This window comes from Apus apus, chromosome 19 (assembly GCF_020740795.1).
Source record: "Apus apus isolate bApuApu2 chromosome 19, bApuApu2.pri.cur, whole genome shotgun sequence".
NCBI classification, from domain to species: Eukaryota; Metazoa; Chordata; class Aves; order Apodiformes; family Apodidae; genus Apus; species Apus apus.
The window spans coordinates 5,044,033-5,066,327 of NC_067300.1; the positions used below are offsets into that span (position 1 = coordinate 5,044,033).

The 22,295-nt window shown below is 47.0% G+C and overlaps 1 protein-coding gene across 7 annotated transcripts in view; it reads right to left on the reverse strand.

Annotated features, from left to right (window-relative positions):
- Nucleotides 1-15,811: 15,811 nt before the first annotated feature.
- CDK5RAP2 (CDK5 regulatory subunit associated protein 2) overlaps nt 15,812-22,295 on the reverse strand; it is an 81,019-nt gene continuing 74,535 nt past the window's right edge. For 4 of the 7 annotated variants that reach the window (XM_051636277.1, XM_051636272.1, XM_051636278.1 and 1 more), the window contains 2 exons: nt 20,810-20,948; nt 15,812-17,404 (listed from right to left, as the gene is read on the reverse strand). In XM_051636277.1, coding sequence (XP_051492237.1) covers nt 17,211-17,404; nt 20,810-20,948 — 333 coding nt within the window. In that variant the 3' untranslated portion in view covers nt 15,812-17,210. The remainder of the gene's footprint in view (nt 17,405-20,809; nt 20,949-22,295) is intronic. The other 3 variants (XM_051636274.1, XM_051636275.1, XM_051636276.1) reach the window with 3 other exon arrangements.

A 22,295-nucleotide genomic window follows, 5' to 3' on the forward strand; every position in this document is an offset into this window, starting at 1 on the left:
TTTGGGTTTGGGCTTCTCTCCAGTTGAGTACAGGCAATGGATTCGTGCCTTGCTTATCCTCCCCTTGACAGCTTCTCCAGCTCTGAGGATCAGCTCCAAGCCTAACTAGTTATCAAAGGGATCCAGATGCCAGCTAGCCAGGCGTGCTTGCTGGCAAGGACTAGAGTTGGGGTTTGGCCTCTCTGAAGGATCATGGAGTGGAGTGGCAGTTGTGAAACTGCTCCAGGGGGCTGGCAGCAGACCAGGCTGCCAGCACATTTATTTGTCAGCAATGGAAACTCAGGCACCAAGTCTGTTGAGGTGCATGAGTTGTTTTCTTTGTGGATATTACTCTGTGAATTGAGTGGAGTTGTTTATTTTTTTAGAGCTGTGAAATTTGTCTGTCGTCTTTAGGTAGAAGCAGAGAAAGAGGATGGAAACTTGTCTGCCCTGATTTCAGTTCCCTGTTGCTGCATGCCAAATTCTTATGATAAAACTCCCCCAGATCTCTAGGGTGTTGGTCTCTACACCTGAGGACCCATGGTGGGATCTGTGCTGGTCTGTCAGGAGCTCAGTGAAGAGATGGGAAAAGACCTGCTGCTCCAGCCCAGGGTGGGAGGGGGGAAGCAGCCTCTTTTGCTTTTCACACACTCTGTGGTGTGTGTGGTTTGTTTTCCCCACCTGCAGGTGCTTGCAAGGCCATGGAGCAGCCTAGTCCGGGTGCTTGCAGCCTCTTCACCACCCTACCAGGTGCAGGTCTGAACCCTGCTCACCCAGGGCACCTGGGCACACGTTGCCCACCCAAAATACATCATTGCAACCCCCCTGAGGCAGCAGCTGCCCTGACCAGGCACCCCATGGTAAGGGGCTGCTGGTGAGGCTCCCTCCCTGCCCTCTTGCCTACAGACAGCAAGGGAGTTCTTGGATCCCCTTTCCAGATGAATTTTTCTCTCTGGAGCTTAACTTCAGCAAAGGAATTATTTGCTCTTACAGCCTGTTAATGAATTTCTGAAATAAGGAATTAATTACCGTCTGTCTAAATTAGAGTTGTCCTATCCTTTGAGATCCATCTTTTTGATTCTAATTAATTTTAAAAATTACTTTTAGAGTCTTCAGTAGAGATTCTAATTTATTTTACTCCAATATTATTTCTCTGATAAGCAATTTAATTTTCAGATCAAGTCCGCCTCATCTCAAATTTGTCACACAAATTCTGAGATCTCTAAGATACTGTTTACAGCTCTTTGGTGATGATAGATCATGATACACAAATCATCCTTTCTTCTTTTTCCTTTTTAAACACCTGAGTGTGTGTGTGTTCAAAAGAGATTAATTGAAAGCCTTCACTGTGCTGTGTTTAGGAAAGATCCACAGTATTTTAGAATCAAAAACAAATATTAGTTATAAAGCTTCTCTAATTACATTTTTTCATGGAGAAAAATGCATGTCTAATTTGCTTTTTTGAAAAGAACATTTGCTTTATGGGTATTTGCTAGAGTTTGACAGTTATTTAACTGGCTGTTTTTATTAACTCGTGTTCTCAGCATCTAGTGCAATGGCAGTTGAGGAAAATTCAAGTATCAATTTTATGTCCTTATCAAAGCTGCCATTTGCAAGGCTGCAATAAATGGGGCAGCAAACTTCATTCTGGCTCCTAGATTTATCCTGCTGGAGTTTTGGCCTTCAGATCATTATATTTGTTTATTGTGAGGACTGCAATGCTCAGCTGCTGCTCTGGCCCCCACATACCCAGGGCTTCCTCCCCCGTGTCTTCCAGCCAGGTAGAAAAGGCTGTGAAGGGCGAGTGCTCAGCCTGATGGTGCCTCTTCTCCTCTGCTGGTGGCAGAGCTGGCACAGGGTGGTGGCAAGGCCAAGGATGGGTGTGCTTGTGAGGTCTGGATATCAGGAGAGGTATCTGGTATAAAGGGTTGTGTCTCCATCATGTGTAGGCACACAGCCCTCTCCTCAGAAGAGGAAAGGATGAACTGGATAGAGGGTTGAGCAGACCCTGCAGTCTTTCCCTCACTATGGGCATTTCTTTTCCTTATCTTTTTTTTTTTTTTCCTTTTGTTAATTGTTTTGGTCAAACGTGCTTGGAATTTGGTGGAATGCAGCTCTCCTACAAGGACAGGGTGAGAGAGCTGGGGTGTTCAGCCTGGAGATGAGAAGGCTCCAGGGAGACCTGAGAGCACCTTCCAGTGCCTGAAGGGGCTCCAGGAAAAGCTGGGGAGGGACCTGGGACAAGGGCAGGGAGTAAGAGGACAAGGGGGAATGGAAGAGAGGAGATTAAGGTGAGACATCAGAAGGAAATTCTTCCCTGTGAGGGTGGTGAGACCCTGACCCAGGTTGCCCAGGGAAGCTGTGGCTGCCCCATCCCTGGCAGTGTTGAAGGGCAGGTTGGATGGGGCTTGGAGCAACCTGGGCTGGTGGGAGGTGTCCCTGCCCATGCAGGGGGGGTTGGATCTAGATGATCTTTAAGGTCCCTTCCAACTCAACCATTCTAGAATTCTATTCTATGATCTTAGTAAGGGACTGAGGCAACTGGAAGTCTTGCCATGTCAACCAAAATTCTAGCAAGGAAAGCACTGGAGAGTCCTGGAAGTCTTTCTAGTGACCTTGGGAGGAACTTTTATTCTCCTAGAAAGTCTCAATTGTGGAGAGGGCTGCTGCTGAGTACCTTGCTCTCTGCTGTCACTCTGTGCTCACCTTGGGGTATGGTAGAGACCAGTTTCTGGGCCTTGGCCCTTGCTGAAGAGCACTAGTGCATGAAGCAGAGATGCTTGCTTGGCTTTGCATCTGCTCATGTGTCAGGCATCCTGTAAGAACCTGAGTTCCTACATCTGTATGCAAGCTGGGAAAGAAACTCCTTAGTCATTTTGGACAATTTTATATTATAGTTTGTTTGGGTTCTTAAGCTCCTTCTATTTGTATTTTTTAATTCCCACCTGTGTGTGGTATGGATCTTGGATTCTAAGAATCCCAGATGCTTAGCAGATGGTTAGCTTGAAAAAATAATCAAAGAGGCAGCAAAATTCTGTGTTCGTGAGCTCCTATTTATTTCAATCTGGTGTTTTGCCTCACAACAAGACTAATAAGCAATTACTCTAGCATCTCAAATGCTTATGCAGTGTAAATGCATCTGTCAACCAGATTCAACATCATCAATAAAGCTGCCAAAGCTGTTCATAATTCTATGATATAAGCTTTGAGCATCTTTTTTGAATATAATTTAAAGATTGCAGTCCTATGATTCTGACATTACTTGCTATGTGTTTAAAATACCTCCAGCTGGAAAGCTCCAGGCATGCACCACATCACCTCTGCCCACCACTAGAACCTGTGTCATTTGGCTTGTGGGCCAGTCTTACTTTCCAGCTGGTCCCTGACCAGGGCTCCCACAGGAACTGTTGGGGCTGCAGAAGTCTTGCTGGGATTTGCAGCATTTCTTTTCTCTTCTGGTGACATGCACCTCTGTGTAGAACCTCATCCCAGTGCCATGAACCTTACGTGCTGCACGTGAAGGGAACCTGCTCATGAGGAAGGTTATCATTACTCTGCAATACCCTGGGGAATTTTGTATTTTTAAAAATATCTCCTGCAGCCAGATTCCTTTAGGCACCAGGCTGATGTGACCAGTCTCTACATCTGTGTACACACATCTTAATTATTTTCTGGATTTCAACCCAGGTTGACAGGAATGTCCCAAAGATGTTTTCATTAATGCCTATGAACAAATCGCGGTGCACGGCTGCAGACTGGTCCCTTGCCATAGCTCTAAAATTACTTCACCCTGGAGTCCAGCACAGGCCTTGAGGGTCCCCCACACTGCTCTCACCACCTCACACCTCCCTCTTTTCCCCTCTCCCTGCCACTGCAACCTCCTTCCTTCACTCTGTGCTGTGCAAACCCTCGGTATCGTGCTGTCCCTTCAGCGCCCGGGGAAGCAGCCGTGCTGCAGAGAGCTGCAGTGCTTGTGCCTCAGCTGAAGAAAGAGCAGCCCTGAAAGTTCAGCCATTCATTAGATCCCCAGGTGTCCATGTGGGATAGCTGGGCAAAAAGCTTCAGTCAGATCTTGCAGTTTGCCCTAAGACATGAATCCATGGGAGGTTGTCCTTCCTTAGTGTCAGGGCTGGCAGGATGATGCTTCAAACTCCAGCATCACATGAAGACGATCAGGAGTATTTTGTGTGGATGTCAGTGGGTCTGGTTGGTCCCCACAGGTTTCTGGTTTGATGAGGAAGCACCAAGGCCTGCCTGGGGTCCCAGCTTTAACACCCATCTGCTGCAGCAGCAGGTGAGGTTGGAATTACCTGCTGGCTGTGCCAGAGACCTGGGTGATGCTGAGCTCCTGCCATGCCCAGCACCACAGGGACCGTGCTGAGATAAGCACCATTCTCCTCTGTGCTACTGCTTGTGCCAACACAAGCTAACAGGTGGAGGGATGTGGGGGGCAGGGGGGGCCTGGGCTGCCCACAGGCTTTCAGGGGGGCTGGCTGTGAGTGAAACTGGTAGCTGTGCACAGCCAAATCATTAGCAAACATCCTGGTTTGCCACCTGCCTACCTGCTGTTTTCTCTTAGTGTTCATCCAGTCATGGGCTGCAGCATCTAGAGGAGGGTAGGCTCTTGTTCCTGGGTGAAATGAGGAGGGGGCATCACTTTAGCTTTGCAGAAGGTGTTCCTGGTGCACTGTGAAAGGTGCACTGTGCTCTGCTTGCTGCAGGAAGGATTTCACAGGCTGCTGGAGCCACAGCCAGAGGAGCCACAGCTCAGCTCCCCAGATGCCGCCTGCCCAGTGCTGGGCACCATGCCCAGCAACTCCCAGGGGCCAGTGCCAGCAAGGCTGGTAGTTACCACTGGGCCTGGTAATTACCACCAAGCAGGGTTCACCAGGCTCTTTTCCTGGGGCTGCTCCCTGGTGCTGAGCTTTGCAGCCCCCAGAACCGGAGCTGGCATCTCACCCAGGTCTGGATGGAACCAGCTCTGCTCTCCACCAAGGAGGTCTTCTCTCTGAGTGGTGGAAACAAACATTTTGTCACTCTGTAATGGGATTATTGTCACTTCCTTGTTTACCAGCTTTCCTTTAGATGTCTGTGTGTGGTGGCTTTCTGTCAGGGTGCTCTTGACTCTTATTTTTCCAAGTGTGGTGCACATGTTTTCCAGCTTCAAGCAGAGCAGCTAATCAATGGCAAGAAAGTGATGCTCACTGGAGTTTGGCTTCTTATCTCTACTGCCAAGTTCACACAGACCCTCTTGGCCATAGGCTTGCAGCTGAGGAAGGACTGACTGTTCCTCCCATCAGGAGAATTTCCTATCAGTGGAAATTTCAGTTCACTTTGCACACCAAGTATGTTAATTTACTCTGTTTTTTAGCTACCCACTGGTGTGAGTGCCTCTTTCTTTTGGTTTGCATTGTGCCTTATGCCAGAGTTAATGAAGTACAGATTTCTGAGCAAAGAGAGATCCCAGTGTTTTGTTTTTAGTCTCTGTGTGAACAGGAATCTGAGTCTGTCAATGCAGGAGGCAATTCTGCACAGTTTAATTTCTCTGCTCTCTCAACTGTGTCAGTTCCTGAAGGGACCAAAAAAAAAATCCAAAAAAGTAACACACTAGGAGCAGAGTAATCCAAGGTTAGAAAAAGGAAATGTGTTGAAATGGGTTATTTGGAAAAGATGTGTCTCCACTGCAGGCAAACCAGGACCAGGGAGGGTGTGAAGGTCTGGAGGGCAAAGCTCAGTGCAGGACACCCGTGTCACTCTCAGCTGTGGGTGATGTTCTGTGCAGCCCTGGGTGTGTGGCACATCACTGCAGGCTGTGATAGTGTCCATCTGTCTGTCCTCCTGGCCAGACACCTCACCCAAGGGCTGACCCTGCTTCACTCCCTCTGCTGTGTATTCAGAAGCTTTCCAAGGGTGGGAGCCGTGTCTCCCCTTGACCCTCAGCCACCCCAAAACCCTGCAGGCAAAGGAGGAGAGGAGGCCAGTGCAGGTTTTCATGTCACCACCACTGCAAAGGTGGTTGTGGAGTTTACCTGGGAATAATCAGGACTGTGGGATGCAAACTGCAGTGTCCTCATGGCCAGCCCTGGGGAGATGCCATTTTGAGAGATTCTGGAGTGACCTTTTCCCATGCCAACAGAAAAACATCCTGGCTGAGGCTCTGCTAAATGAACATATTATGTCCTAATGTTAATTCCTTCATCATCCCTCAGGAACAAGCCAGATTGCTCTGACTAACCCTAGGCTGGAGTTTGGGGTTTTCATTCCTAGATTATCCAAATATTAAGTGCTCATCTGCTGAGTGTTGGGCAGGGCTCAGCTGGATTGTGTGTCTCAGCACTAGGCTGGTTTCAGGGTGGTGGGTTTTGGTCTGTTTCCCTGATGTTTTGCAAATAGTTCCCATCAGTCCTGGAGATGATCCTCCTCTTTCTAGCATCCAAACCAGTTGTGGAGTCTTCAGTAAAAATAGAATTAATATCCAAGTTCACCAGGAGCATCCTCTGCTTTGCTCCATGAAACCAGTGCAGTGCAAGGTTTATGGAAACACTGGCCATAAACATCAACCTGGATTCCAGGTTTTACCACTGAGCTCATGAGGAATTACAGGATTATTTTGGATTGTGTATTTTAAACAGGAGATCACATTGCACAGTTTCACTCCCTTTCATGCTTTCACAGCTAAGAATTTAAAGACCATGGAATAAGTGGGGAAAAGTGCAGGAAGCCTCCCCCTGCCAGCAGGCTCTGCTCAGCTGAGCTCTCAGCCTGGTTTCAGAGCCAAGAGACAGAAAAATTTAAAAAACTTCATGAAGGATTTTACAGAAAAGTGATGTGGCACATACAGGGCTGTTAGCAGTGTGGTGTGGGTGCTTCACTGGCACTTGGAAGTGATGCCCTTGCCTCACAAGCTCATGTTAAAACCTCTAATGGGCACCATGTTACTGTGAAGTCCTGAGCCAGATCCTGCTGTCACTGCTCACTTGACTGACCCCCAGGGAGCTGGTGGGGCTCCTTGGGGAGGGAGGCCAGCCAAGGACCCAGGAGGCACCCACAGCTCCACACTAGCACTGTGGGAGCTAATGGGCATGGTGTTCTGAGCAGGTCCCCACCCCAGAGATGGTGCAGCTGAAAAGCTCCTGTTTTCATGGAATGGTTTGGTTTAGGAGGGACATTTAAAGACCTTCTACTCCAATTCCCTGCACTAAGCAGGGATGTCTCTGACTAGATCAGGTTGCTCAGAGAGAGCCCTGCCCAATCTGACCTGGAATGTTTACAGGGATGGGGCATCTGCCACCTCTCTGAGCAACCTGGGCCAGTGTCTCACCACCCTCAGCACAAAGTATTTCCTCCTCACATCTCATGTAATTTACCCCCAGGCTGGGACACGTCCTTGCTCACTTTCACAGTGGCTCTTTGCCCATCACAGAAAGCCAAAGTTCATTGTTTCTTTAGAAATATCAGCTCAAGTAGGCTTGGAGGCTGCAGTCTTGTGGTGGAGGAGCTGCAGCAAGGGTGGTGGCCACACCATGCCTGGGGCGGCCACTTGCTGCAGCACAGGGTGGCCCCAGCCTCTGAAAGGCAAAGGATGTATTTAGACTAGAGACACTCCAGGGTTCTCCTCTCCATGCAGGATAGTGTGGGGGTGGCTGGTGAGACTCCACTCTTGGTCTTCCTGAGGTTGCTGCCCAGAAATCTCCCAGGGGACACATCAGCAGGTAGAGCACTGCTGACAAACTCAGCCAGGAGCTGCAAAACCACTCTGGAAAAGTGGAGCCCAGAAGAAAAATCAGCACAATGCAAAAGACTTTGAGGGCCCACAGAGAGCAGATCATTACAGAGCTTCTCTGGCTGCATGAAATTTTTGTGATCTTTCTCAGTTTCTCTGTGTTGAGTCTGGGTGTAAATTCTGCACTGCTTGTGGAGGTTACCAGGCCAACTCACTTCCTACTGCTCTGTCTCTCTGCATTGCCATCAGATGTAACTAAAGACAACCAAGGAGTGTGTGCATGCAAGCCTGCATCCAAGCAGACACAAATCCAAATACCCTTCCTGTTCTGCAGGCTGAATTCCATCAAACAAATTGGTTTGGGGGAGGAAATTAGCCCTGTTTCTGCTAAAAGTCACATTTTTCCAGCAGAAGGAATAGAAATGTCAGGTTTGTGGACCATATGCATCTCTGCCTGTAGACCAGCAAAAACCAATCAAGCTCCAATCAAAACTTGTCCCCTGTTATCTTGACAGTTGCTGCTGCTGATGTAGGGAGACAGGTTTAGAGGATCAAAAGTGAGGCAGTTGTACTGCATTTCAAACCACCTTAAGCTCTTAAGTGCCAATATGACATCTGGTGGGCTCAGTAGCAGGAACTCCTCCCTTGTCCCCATCAACCTTTATTTACCATTCTTATAGATTAACAGCTTTCTGCAAGATATTTTAACTTATTATCCCAGATGTGCATTTAGTGTGTTGCTCTGTTAGGGATCAGTCACTGAGGGAAATTATAACCACATGGTTCTCTTCTTTCTTTTTTTCCCTTACCCACCAGTGACTTGCTATTTTCTATTATCTCTTCTGCCTGGAGGAGTTTTAGAACAAAGTAACTTTTATAATCACAGTATTTCTTTAATGCAATGTCTGGAGATAAGTTTATTGTGCTTTTACAGGATATAAGTAAACACATTTCTTAAATATGTTCCCAGTTACAAACAAAAATCCTGCTGTTGCTTTAGGCAAGCAGAGTAGTGCTAGAGACTGTCAGAGCACCCGTGGGCACCACAGGTGGGGTTGGTACAGCCTCTTTCTCCAATTTTTCATGCCTTGGTGGCAGCAGGACATGAGAAGGGCTGCAGGTCCATGAGCCAAAGATATGCCCTCATAGCCAAGAGGGCCAAGGTCATCCCAGGGTGCATTAAGAAGAGGTTCTCATGCCCCTCTGCTCTGCCCTGGGGAGGCCTCACCTGGAGCACCAGGTGCAGTTCTGGGATCCTCAGTTCAAGAAGGACAAGGAACTACTGGGGAGAGTCCAGCACAGGGCACTGAGATGGTGAAGGGGCTGGAGCCTCTGCCTGTGAGGAAAGGCTGGGAGAGCTGGGGCTGTTCAGCTGAGAGAGAAGGAGCCTGAGGAGGGATCTCATTAGCACCTATAAATATCTACAGGAGGTGTCAGGAGGATGGGGCCAGACTCTTCTAGTAATGTCCAGTGACAGGACAAGGGGCAACAGTCACAAACTGGTACACAGAAGGTTTAACTTAAATATAAGAAAATCCTTCTTCACTTTGAGGATAACAGCCCTGGGACAGGCTGCCCAGGGAGGTTGTGGAGTCTCCATCCCTGGAGTCATTCCAAGCCTGCCTGGATATGTTCCTGTGGGATCTGCTCTAGGGGATCCTGCTCTAGCAGGGGTTGGACTAGATGATCTCCAGAGGTCTCTTCTAACCCAAACATTCTGTGATTCTGTGACCTCCAGCTCAGCACTGAGCTGGAATGGGAGGCAGCTGTAGCTGTTGGCTAAACGGTATGTTGGGATCCCAAGGTGGATTTCCCAGCACAGGAGGGAAATCATGAGCAAGTGGGCACAAACTGTGCTGAGGGGAAGTGGGGAACTCTCCCACTCCCAGCAAGCTCAGTGCACAATGGAGGTGTTTAGTTTCATATTACCTGACTGCTGGAGAATGTGTGATGTGCTCCAATGACTCGAGGCAAAGCAGGTTGTTTTTTCTCGTCTTTGACACCATTTTTCAGGGCTGCTGACATCACTTGCTGCCTTGAGGGCTCCCACGGCTCAGAGCTGAGCACTCAGGTGCCTGCTGGTGCCCTGGCTGTGTCTCTTGGGAGCTGTGGGATGCTCACCCTGGGTCACGCCGCAGCCAAGGGCAGAGGAGAGGGGCAGAGGGGGGACGTGGCACCCCTGAGATTGCTACAGAGCCAGGCAAAGCCTCGGGGTGTGATTTCTGAGTTCCCTCACCCCGACGCAGCACAGATCTCTTAATGAAGCCTTAACGAGCTGCTGCATCAGTGCCCATCCCCCTGCTGAGCCAGGAGCAGCTGGAGGAGGGCTGCAGGGATGGGGCAGCTCCTGCACCTCCCTCTGTCTGCAGGGAACCACCTCACCTCTTCTAACCCCTAGAAAGCTGCTTTCTAAAATTAGTTCGTCTTTATATAGTGTAAAGATTCTTTCCTGTCAACTGAGATGGGCTGTGGAGGTGTGGTGGGAGGCTCAGCCTCCCCCAGTTAGTTCATACAGCCCATCTCCAGCCCAGAAATCGGGGGTACAGCTCTTGTACCCCCACCTGTCCCCTGAGGGACACACACTACTTGCATTTAAGGGTTTCAGGGGTTAAGGTGTGGGTGGGCACATCCCCAGCATGTAGGGGCAAGTAGAGTGGAAAATATGGTGGTGTAGCCTGAGCCCAGCTCAAGGAGGGGGTGTTAAGAGAAGGAAACCTGACCCTGGGTCTTTCTGCAAAACTTTCCTGCCCCACATGAAGCCCCTCGGCTCTGGGAAAGAGCAGAAGGGGAGACTGTAAAGAGTGAGATGTGGCCCGTAGGCAGTTAGAATTTTCCACTTTTCTGAGCCTTAATTCCACAATGACACCATCTAAACACTGTCCAGGCTGTGGCTGCTCTGCTACCTACCCTAAATGTGATTTGCTGCTGTAATAAATTAGCCACAAAGCCAAATAATAAAAAATAATTGGTGTTATACTGGTCCCCATTTTGTCCTGTTCCTTTTCCCTTTCCACATGCCCTCTGTCTCTCCCTCTTACTCTTCCTCTGACTTTTTTTCCCCCTCTATTCCTTCTTGGGGGCTACTTGCTGATTCTCTTCCACTCATGCTGCTCTTGGGATTAACAGATCTGGTTTCTTGTCCTTTATTTCCTCCTCCAGCCATCTCAAGCTGCCATGGCCAGCAACGCTGGAGGTTTCACCCTCTTCCTGGAGCAGAGTGTCCCAGTGCTGGGAGGCTGGGCAGGGGTCCCACCGTGGCTACTTTGGTCCCATGCACTGGAGGTGATGGAGATGCTGAGGGCTGCACTGCACTGGAGGTTGGCAAGGACATCAGTGTTTCAACTGCATTTTAAATGGATTTTAAAATGAGGTAAGTGTCTTACTGCTCTAAAATAATACAAGATGGTCTCCAAGTGTGAAATACAGTGGGGAGGGCTGGGCAGGGGGTGTAGTTTTGATGGCCTACGAGTTTTTTGCATGATTTTTGTGTGGCTCTGCTGTTTGGATTTAACCCAAAGGCTTTTGGCATGATGCTTAGCAGCAGATATCCCTTACATCTGACCTTCCAGTGTCCCCAACTCCTACCACATCCCTACTGTGCAGCAAAACATCTGCTCCCAGTGTAACCAGCCATGGAGTCTCCTCAGGCAGGAGAAAGTAAAAGGAGTTGTGTGTTGGGGAAGAGGTGGATGAGTAAGGGCAGGTCTGGCAAAAAGGCTGAAAGCTTTAGTGACTGTGTCCTTTGGGGTTTGGCCTAAAATGTTTGGCTCCTGTGAGATGTTCTGGAAGCAACTGCAGCACAGGATGTGTGAACAGGAGTGGCTCACACAGCTTCGTGGATCACTAGCAGCAGGAAACAATGGGCTGGAAAATATTGTACATGCATGGATGTGTGTGTGTAGGTACCAGAAGGGATGGAGAGGGTGAGCCTCCTCCTAGGAGAGGACATGTGCCACCAGACCTGCCCCCCTCTGTGGGTGTGTTGGGTGGAGCACAACAAGCACAGCAGCTCTGGGCCAGTGTGGTCAACAGCAGAGTGTAACTGGGAACAACTGGGCTGCTCTTGCTGTTGAGCTGCTCTGAGCAGCCCCAGCTGGAACAGCTTGAAAGAAAGGAGGGCTTGGGGTGTTTTTTCCCCTTTAAATAAATGGGCATTTTCTTATCTTTTCTCTTTTTTTTTTTTTTGAGCTGCTAATGTTGGTTTTGTGTGCAGACACGGGATGCCAGCCCTGTTTGAGAATGCACACAGTGGAGTGCAGAAATAAAGATTGCATCTCATCCATAATGCATGGCCCAGCAACCCGGCTGACAAATCACCCGAGCAGAGGGGCTGGGGGGAAGGAGGGGGGGGGAAAGCCAGTATTTGTAACAAGTATCTTCCTAAGGAAATGACAAGATAAACAGATCAAATATAGGCATTCAGAGCTTTCTCATGAGAAGGGTCAGTTGAAAAATTGAAGATAAAGGTGATGTGGTTGTGGAGGGTGGAGCAGCAGGTGCAGGATGGGGTTTGGCAGCAGGGGGTCCCATGGCCCCTGGATGGATGGGGAGAGCCCAGAGCTGCCTGAGGAGAAGGCTGAAGGATTGATTTTGTGTTCTTGGGAACTTATCAGAGAAGGGACTTCCTGGGTAGATAGCTAGGAAAGGGGGTTACTTGTTGGTTTATTTATCGCTTTCGATTTGCCCGTTTGCAAAGCTCCTCACAGCTTCGTCCAGTGCTGCTGCCCAGGCTGGGTCCAGGGAGCACAACCTGCTTTTGCCATCTAGTGGCTGTCCCAGAAGGGCTCAAAAACGGACCTGGGGAGCCCAGGTGGAGATGGACGAGGTCAGGAAGAGAAAGGGGATGGGATTACATAGAGGGAGGGTGCGGGGTCTGTGCTATTCAAGCAGCTCTTTTCTGAGTCACTGCAGACATGAAACTGAGGTGGAGGGTCTAGTTGTGGTACCTCCTGCTGGAGGTGGAAGCTGTGGTGTTTCCAGGGTGTTGTCCAGATTTCAGCTTGCCCAGCTGTTGTGCTCAGCTGTGTTTGCAGCACCCAGGCCCAAATAGCAGAACCCACCAGGGGTGCAGGTCACCCCACATGGCCCAAGCAGCAGTTGCTGGGTGCACCCAAGGGCTTGAATAGGAGGAGCACTGTGGGCTGGTCTGCACTGGAGGGGTCTGACCTCCCAGGTGGTCTCACAGCAAAGCCCTGGCTCTGCCTCCAGGCTCAGGCTTTAGCCCACAGCCCAGGGGAAAAGCTCTGAGCACCCACGGCTTCACCCAGCCTGTGCCCAGGGGTGACTGAGGTTGGGCTTTGACTGCTTCTAAATCAGGATTTTAGTGTCAGTAAGAATTCAAAAGTGAGTTGCCACTTTCTTTTTATGTTTTCTCTTCCCATATTGTCCTTCCTGCTCAATTTGGAAGTGATGACAGGAACTGCTTTCTCTCTAGTTCAGGAGTGTTTAAAATCAACCCAAAACAGAAGGCAGGTGCGTTCCCCTCTGCTCAGCTTTTCAGGGCAAAGCTGGGGGCTGGTGCTCTGCCCTTCCCCACAACAACCCCATCCCCCCTCCCAGGAACCCCACAAGGACCCATCACCCCTCCCCAGCTCCCTCACCAACATGGAACTTGCAGCTTTTGCCGAGATTAAAATACCACCCGGATCCGCTGCGCTTTTGTTTTTAAATGCTCAAATGCATTAGCACAGATTTATTTTTAATACAACCAGCCACCTGTGATTTTGGATATTATTTCTATTTGTTCTCTCTGGCAGAGGTAATTACAAGGTTGCTGTTCAGCAGGGAGTGCAGCCTCCAGTCCTGCTGCCCCTGGGGAGGGCTCGGGGCTGGTGGCAGCACCGGGTACCTGCCTGGACCTGAACACCCCTCTGCCCCCAGTGGGACTAAGTCCTTCCCTTGCTCAGTGCTTGGATGGAGCTGCATGTGCTGTAGGGGACCTAAAAAGAAGGAAAAGACTTTTCATTCCTTCCCCCTCCTTTCTTTTCTCTCCTTCCTCACATTCTTTCTTTTATCTCCTCCCCTTCTTTCTTTTCTCTCCTTCCCCTGTTTCTCTCTTTCTCTCCTTCCCTCCTTCTTCTTTCTTTTCTCTCCTTCTCCCCCTTCTTTCTCTTTTCTCCCTCCCCTCCCTTCTTTTCTCCCTCACCCCAGGCCTTCATCATCTTGTATGACAGAGACCACAGCCCCTTTCCTGCCTGCAGGGCTGGGAAAAGAGCAGAGGTTCAAGGTCACAGGTAAAGACAAACAGGCTCACAGGTCTCCCCAGCTGCTGCTGTTTCCCAGCTGCCCTCTCAGCAATCTTGCCAACCTTGCACCTACAATGAAAGTACAGGCAGGAACTCACTAAGCAAATGAGGCCCCCCCCTTTAACTCAGAATCATAGAACTATTCAGGTTGGAAAAGCCCCTTGGGATCACTGAGTCCAACCATCATCCCTGCTCTGCAAAGTTCTAGCCCACATCCACCAACACCACATCCAAATGACCCCTGAAATCCATTTGCTGATGCTGCTTATTTTTTTCTCCACCATAATTATTTTTAAAGGAAAATTTAATTTTGTTTAATAGGAACAAAGTTTAACACTCCATGAGCTTGGTCTGCTGCAGCCCTTCAGCTGGTGAGTTGTTGTTTTTTTTAAAAATTAGTTTTAAACCAGCCCAGTAAATAGTGTGTAAGAGGCACTTCTCAGTAAGATGAAATACTTTGATCTTGTAGGATCATCTGTCTTTACACAGGTAATGATATACTTTTTTTTTACACACACTGCCCCCCTACCCCCCCAGTAACCAGATCTGACCTGCCCAGTACACACACTGGTGCTCTGCACTGGATGCAACTGGAGCTGATGGGAAGGAAAAAGGGGTCAGGAGAAGAGCTCCAAGAGGGCAAAGCAGGGACCGTGGAGAAGTAAGTGGCAAATGAGCTCGGGAAAGGGGAAACATTTTATTTAAGTACAGATGGTGGGGGGGGGAGAGGGGGAGAGGCTGCAAGAAGACCAAGAGACAGGGGTATTCTATATATAGATGTACAGCTGTTTCCTTCAGGTGTTGTAACTCAAAACCATAGGATGATTAATTTTGAAAGTTGAAATGTATAGCAGATCCTGATTACATCTGAGTGTCTATAATTTAGCTACTTAGTAAAATTAACTTGACGTTTTTAGTGAGCTGTGAGGACAATAATGTGTGAAGAGACTGAAGAACAAGTTTGGCTGGATGCTCTTCCCTTACCTCCCCCTTTTTCAATAAGCAAAGTTTATTTTTAACTTTTCCAGCTTTTCTGGCATTTTCCCTCTACTCCAGATAAATGAGTTTGCCTCCCCCTGCTGTCAGCTGGAGACGTTCTGGTTTTGAGCTTTCATTTCCCTTGCTGGACTGATTGGAAGTGCAAGTGCCCAGCAGCCAGGTCAGGTAAGGAGTGCAGTTGGGATCTCCAAGGCAGGTAACATTTCTCAGAGCAGGACACCTCCAGGAGGGCTGTGGGACCTCCCAGTAAATCCATTGTCACACTTCAGAGAAGGCTCCTTGCTCTGACCTTGCAGAAACAGCAGGTCCTAGCAGGGACCAGAGAAAGGTGACAACCTGGGGCTTGATGGGCTTTCTTTAGTAAAAGCTCACATGCACAGGGACTGTGACAGCCCACCCCACTAACCAGTGCTAGGTTATCTGCAACCCATGCAATGCCAAGCCACTGTACTGGTAACCACCCCAAGCTTAGGAGTGCAGGTCAGTCCCAAGGGAGGATGCAACAGCTCCAACCATTTCATATCAAGCTTCAAGTGAGAAGCAAAGTGATTTAGAAGTGATTTAGAGCATCCTTGTGGTGTTCAGTGACACCTGAATGTCACCAAACTAATGCTGGGAAACTAATTTGAATGAACCCAAGGCTCAGTGGAAGGAAGGAGCTATTTGGATGTGTCCTGTACATGTGCAGCTACCACCAAAGCAGGGTGTCCGACACCCCCTCTTAGCCACAACCAGCTTCTCCTGCTCCTCACCAACCCTGCTGCCAAGGGCTGGATTGGTTCCAGTTGAACTCAGGAAATGAACCCTCAGCTGGGGCTGCTTTGGTCAGTAAGTTCTGGGAGCTTTGAAGCAAACACAAACACACTTGTGAGTATTTTTCATTTTAATTGTCTAAGTAATACTTTCAGACCTAGCATCAATCTCCAGTTTCTAACAGGGCAACAAGAAAGCTCAGCATCAGGCAGCTTCCAGAAGAATCTTTCAGATATACTTAAAATGCTTTGAAATATTGAACATCTCTCACAGCTACAAAACTCTGTCAACTGGTACAGTTCTTTTTTTTTTTTTAACCTATATTCTTTCAGCAGTAGAAATACAGTCTGGGAGGTGAATCACATTCTTGATTCTTTCAGGACCTGTTTGACTATAACAACAAATAGTTTTATCACATGACAAGTACAAATATAAAATTTCCAATGAGCTAACTTTAAAAAAAAAAAGAAAAATCTGGATTTTTCTTCAGTACCTGGAGTACCTTTGCTTCTGTAATAAATATTAAAAACCCTCTTTAACATTACAGAAAATGTTAAATAAGTTATTTACCAAAAGCTTTCTCTTTTGTCTTACCTTTTTTTTTTTTTTTGTCAAAGATTGAGTCCATCAAAAGAGTTAAACATTTTTACATCAATAAATAGTAAGGCATAAAGAAGCAAATCACACGACCATTTACTAGTGGAACTTTCTCCTTCAGAGAATCCTCTTCTTGCTGGCATAGGAAGGTGATTTTTTATTCTCAGCTGCTGGGACCTGGTTAGAAAAGCAATAATTGTAACTGTTCTACTGTACTTCAAATGCAGACAGTTTGTCCCTGGGCCACAGTGCTGCAAAAGGATCTGCAAATACAGGCTTCTGCACTCAGCACATCTTCAAATGGAATTGATCAAACTTCTGTAAGCAGGAAGATTTCTTCATATCATCACTTCTACCTCAGGTAGGGCTGAGACAACAGAGCAGCTGCGTGGGGCTCAGGAAGGCCCTGATGGGGAGGGCAGGGGAGCAGAGATTCATGGAAAAGGTTAGAAGAAAATTTAAGGAGGGCCTGGGGACTGTACAGTCCTTCAGAGAGGAGTGAGGAGAAGGCTGGGATTTAGGAGCCAAGAAGCAGGTTACATCCGTCTGGGAGTCTAGGCTGAACCTTCTGGGAGAAATCAAATCTGAGCAGTGACTACTTAAACACTCAAACTAATTTAATACACTGTGTGAGCAAAGAGCTGTTTGCAAAAGCTTTGCCTGTTGGGTTCTACATTTTTTAAAAAACAGCACCAGTTATTAACACATACAGCACCCTTTAAATAAGGGTGTCTTTTGTGAACTTAGTCAGTAGTCAAGTTATTGGCCTGTGCTCTGTGGGAAATAAACTGCTGGAAGAAGATGACAGACATGAATATTAATCCAGGGACAGCATCAGAAAGGAGAGGCTGTAGCTGCTTTGGTGGTCAGTCAAAAAAACTCTAATTTAAACATTAAGTGTTGCAGAATATGTATCATACTAAACTGCTGCCACCCTGACCTGAATAAGTGGCAAACCTAGAGCAACTCAGACTAATGCTGCAAAATGCTACTGACCCAGCAATGCATATTTCTAGTGAGTTTACACCAAGGCATGAAATGCAAGCAAAGATTTTACTTACTTCCAGGTTTCCTCTTGCCTTCTTCAAGACATCATGAGTTAAAACCACTAGAAAGAAAGAGGAGATTGTGCAGACTTCTCAGTCTTTCTGTATCTTTCTATATTCCCTGTATTCATGTCTTATGAGCAAGTATTAAATAATGTAACAACTCACATCTCCACAAAGGGCAGGGACCAGGCATCCAGAGTGGTTGGTCCCTCCCCAGCCCTGTTCAGGCTCAGGCTGATGGACAAACCTCCAGCTGCAGCAGCCTCAGGTGAAGAGGCAACACTGGATAAGCAGAGTGAGGGAAGAGCAGGTTGCCCCATCCCTGGCAGTGTTCAAGGCCAGGCTGGATGGGGCTTGGAGCAACCTGCTCTGGTAGGAGGTGTCCCTGCCCATGCAGGGGGTTGGATCTAGATGATCTTTAAGGTCCCTTCCAGCCCAACCCATCCTGTGGTTCTATGGTTGTCTCAGGACACAGGGCAGGTTGGAAGCAGTGGCAGCAGGAGGATGCCATTTCCTACCCTGGCCTGTGTTGCACCCAGCACATACTCTGCTCTGCAGATCAAAACATCAGGGAAGTGGTTTTTCAAGTTCTTCTACCACACCCAGACCAAAACCTGTGACAAACACACACAGCTGATCAGTACATTGAACATCACAGCTCTGAGCTGCAGCCCTTGAGCCAAGTCATCAAAGGAAGAAGTTGTGGCCATGTTGAGGGGATCTGGTGCATGATCTAATTACAGTTTGATCTCTTAGGTAGCCTAGGAGGGCTGGGGGCTGGTTAGCAGGAGGGGGAGAAAAACTGTGCCATGAAAAGGTGATGGGGGATGATGTGCTGGGAAGACAGATGGCAAAGATGTCAGGCAGCTCCTCCAGCAGTTCAAGGACAAAGCAATCCAGATGTGCTTGGGGGAAATCATGTCAGTGACTCTGAAGGGCTCCAAGTTTTGTTCACCCAGCTACTTTGCCTCTGTGGGGATTGCACAAAACCTGTGAATGGAGGAGGGGGAGGGTGCTTCTGAGCAGACCTGATATTTAGAAATGTCAGGTTAAATCTGAGCCTCTCTAATCCATGTCAGCTCCATAGGTGCTGAAAAACACCACTCACAACTACCAACTGAATATTCCAGCCTTGAAAAAATAAACAATTTAGCCATAATAAAGATTTTTCATTACAATAATAAGAACCCAACAACTCCAAGGGTAGAGCTGTCATGAGATAATTACACCTTTGGCAGATTACTGTAATTTTTGGCACCACATTGTTACATGTTCAGAGGTTTAGAAGCAACGACTTCTCTTGCCAGAGAAAGCACACGGAAGACTCAGAGCCACAAGGATGGTCCAGTCTCTGCCTCTAAATACATTTTTCAGTATTCAACTAACTGAGGGAACCTGGCTATCCTCAGCAGAGGGGCCAGCTAACAGGATGTTTGGAGCATGAAGGCAGGCAAGGTCACCTGCTGCCATGCCTTTGCTTCTTACCAGCAAAAGGAGAAAGGAAGGAATAACAAACACAAGTGTTAAGCATTTTAACAAAACCCAGCAGCTTCATGAGATCCACCAGTGCTGCTCTATGCTTGGTCAGGAGTTTGTGTTCAGCTGCAATTTAGCAACATTTCTGAAATGGCTCGTTAAGGCAAAGGTAACTTGACAGCCATAATTCCCATAATCAATGAAACTTACAGCAAATCGTATCTAGATCCAACTGTGGAGCAGACTGCTCTGGGCTCATAAAGAACTCTGCTAGTAAATTCATTTCACCTGGCAAAGTAGATTTTTTTCTAAATCAAAAATATTAAATTCAGTACATGAAGAGAATTTAGAGGACATGACACTAACAGCAAAGCTGCTGCAAGGCAGTACTTCGCATTTAAGGGGATCTCAGAAAAATGCAGGCTTCATTTTCTTAGGACCTAGTTCAGCTGAGGCTGAATGCCCTGAAAAGGGGAGAGCAAAACAGGGGGGAGATGTCATGTTTTCTTTTTGAAAGCAGGGCTGGGTGGAGTGGCTGTGGAGATAATATTTTGGCCATCAGGGTTAAAAATCTCTGTTGGTTCATAGTCTGCCCAGTCCTGCTGAAATTACCCAGTATGTCTGAGATGTCACTAGAACTAGGAACTGACCAAAGTAACCCAGTAAATCTGCCCCAGGGATATTATTTGGACAGACAGAATAGAGTAGCTCTGACCTTTATAAGACAACCCCAAATGGAAGAAGTCCCTGCCCAAGCAGGAGGGTTGGATTCAGATGATGTTTAAGGTCCCTTCCAACTCAAACCATTCTATGATTCTATGAAATGGAGCTATTTAACTTTAAAACCTGAACTAAAATTAATTTTGGATTTAATATAAGTAACTTGTACATCATTTAATACAACAATTCTGGAAGAAGTGACAAAAAAACAAGCCCACAAAGTCTTAAAAAAACCCAACATACCTTAGATATAAAAATGACAGACTATGGAGCAACATAACATCTATTCTTCTATATTGCATTGAAATTACTTGAGTAACTTCAGATATTATGGCCATCTTCCTAACTTTGATATGTAACATTTTGCAGTCTAGATGATTACTGATAACAATCAGTGCCAATCCAGCACAGGCTAATGAGTCTTTTAGTCCCATCTCCTCAGAGAAGGTAAGGATAGATTGTTTTTTTTAAGAAGAAAGTTAAATCCTCCTCCTGCAACACAGGTTGCCATAGCATAAGGCAGAGAAGAGGATGAGCTCCATTCAGATCTCTTCTGACGAGTGGTTGAACTCTAAAAGCTGAAGAGATCTCTTGAAACAGTCACCTGGCTTCACACAGCTCCAGTACAGCCCATCTCCCACTTGTTTTTGTGTTTCCAGAGAGTTGTGTTGCTACAGCTGATGGGAGTAAAGTATCATTCATCCTATGTCCTAATTTTTCCTTATAAAACGACTCAGAGTAAGCTTTTGTTTCCCTGGTTCTGAGCCTTCTGTTCTCAGGCCCTCAACCAGTCTGAAAGCCCAATTCCACATTTATCCAGACTGAGGCAAAAAAAAACCTCCACAGTTTTGAGGAGAGCAAAAAAATCTTTGGCTGGAATGGTCTAAGCAACAGTAACTTTGCCTCTGTCAGGAACTGTTGTAGAGTAGAAAACCTGGGGAATGGCAGCACCTGGGAGTAACTCAAGTAATTAAAGGCAATTAGTGGCAGCTGCAGGGACTGACACATTATCAGTGGGTTCTGTAAAACCACGATCTGCTTCTCATGTTATTCTGTGCAGCCTTTTGTAGTTTCTAAAAAATTGTTTCCATTTGAATGAGGCTCCAGCAGCTCCTCTGACCAGGCTGAACCTCATGCATTGTCACTACCAGCAGTGCCCAAGGCCAGTCAGAGCAAGTGTAGAAGACCCAGAGCTTGGGTGCATTTTGTTGTTCCTGCAATTTCAGAGACAAGCCACAGACTACAGAAATAGTGAAGCACACACTTACACTGGTCAATGATGACTTTCTCCATGTTTTCCTTCAGCTGGTTCGTGGAGTGCAGGCATTTCACTGTGCTGTGCAGCTTCTTCTCCTGCTCGGACAGTTTCCTACGTAATCGAAATATTTCTGCTTTCATTCCTTCATCCTAAATTGAGAGGAGAAAATACACAGAAGCACTTTATAAAACTACTTTGTACATTGTTAATTGCTAAATACTTTTGTCCAAGAGCCCTCAAGCTTCCTTAGATTATTAGAACTCCCTTAGAACTTAAACATCACGGATTGCCTGTCCTTCCAGTCACATCCCCAGCGACACAGGATCCCATGACATCTGCTCAGAGACAACAACAGTTCTTACCTGGCTTTTAGTGCAATTGATCTTTCTGCTTGTCTGAGAACAGTCCTGACACAAGCACCTATTTCTGGTTTTAAAAACTCAATTCCTATCCTTTTTCCATTCCACTCAACTAGAAAATATAAAGGGCAGTGCCAGGGGATCAGCAAGTGTCCTGTCTGCCAGGTTCAGAACCTCCAGCTTCCTTCTCCAGTGTTCTGTTAACAGGTGATGGTGCCTTTCTCCAAGGGCTGAGAGGCTTTGTACAAGTGATCTGGCCACTTCTATTGCAAAATTATTTGCCAGAGTCGTTATTCAAGGTTCATTTTTCACCACCAATTCCAACTAAGTTATGGCTAGAATCTTTTATAACAGGACTACAAGTAGCCCTGACACAGTCTGCCAGCATCACTGCTCTGAATTCCCAAATTTCAGTTTGTATGTTTTTTTGTCTTGTTCTGCCACTTGTTTAATAATAGTATCCTCTGGAATTCTCCCTTAGCATTTAGCTCTACAGAAGAGCTGATTACTCACAGCTCCTGTGGGGCTGATGACAAGGCAGTGAATGCTCAGTAGCTTTCAGAATCAAACTTCAAGAGATCTTCTTTCATGTACTGCATTTAAGACATCAGAAGGAATTTAATGTCCTTAAGATGTCAGAATGTTGAATAACAAACTCTAGAAAAGATTCTTTTAGGCTCTAATGAGGTGCAGTCCTGGGAACTCAGATCCCCCAACACACTGAGGTCAGATTTTGAGAAGTGAGTGATCCAGATGAAGAAGGTTTAGATCACGTGTGACAGTAAGAGCCCTGGATACACTGAGAGACCTGTGTGTGGGTTTGAGATGTTCAGGTCCTGCAATCCAGGCCACCCTACAGCTGTGCACATAGACACCCAAGGGCAAAAATGGAACTGTTCACACGTCAGGACATCCCAAACAGGGAGCTGAAACATCAGTGACCCATATTAGACAACACAGTTCATTCTTACTGCTTTTGTGATTTTACATCTTTAATGATGCTAGAAAATAACAAGAAAGATGTTATTAAAACATCTCTAAAATGTTTACTTTCCTAAAGTTGTTTATTTTCTAGCAATATCCTGCCTCCCTTACGAAACACAGACAAAACACTCATTGAAAACACTTTAGATTTAT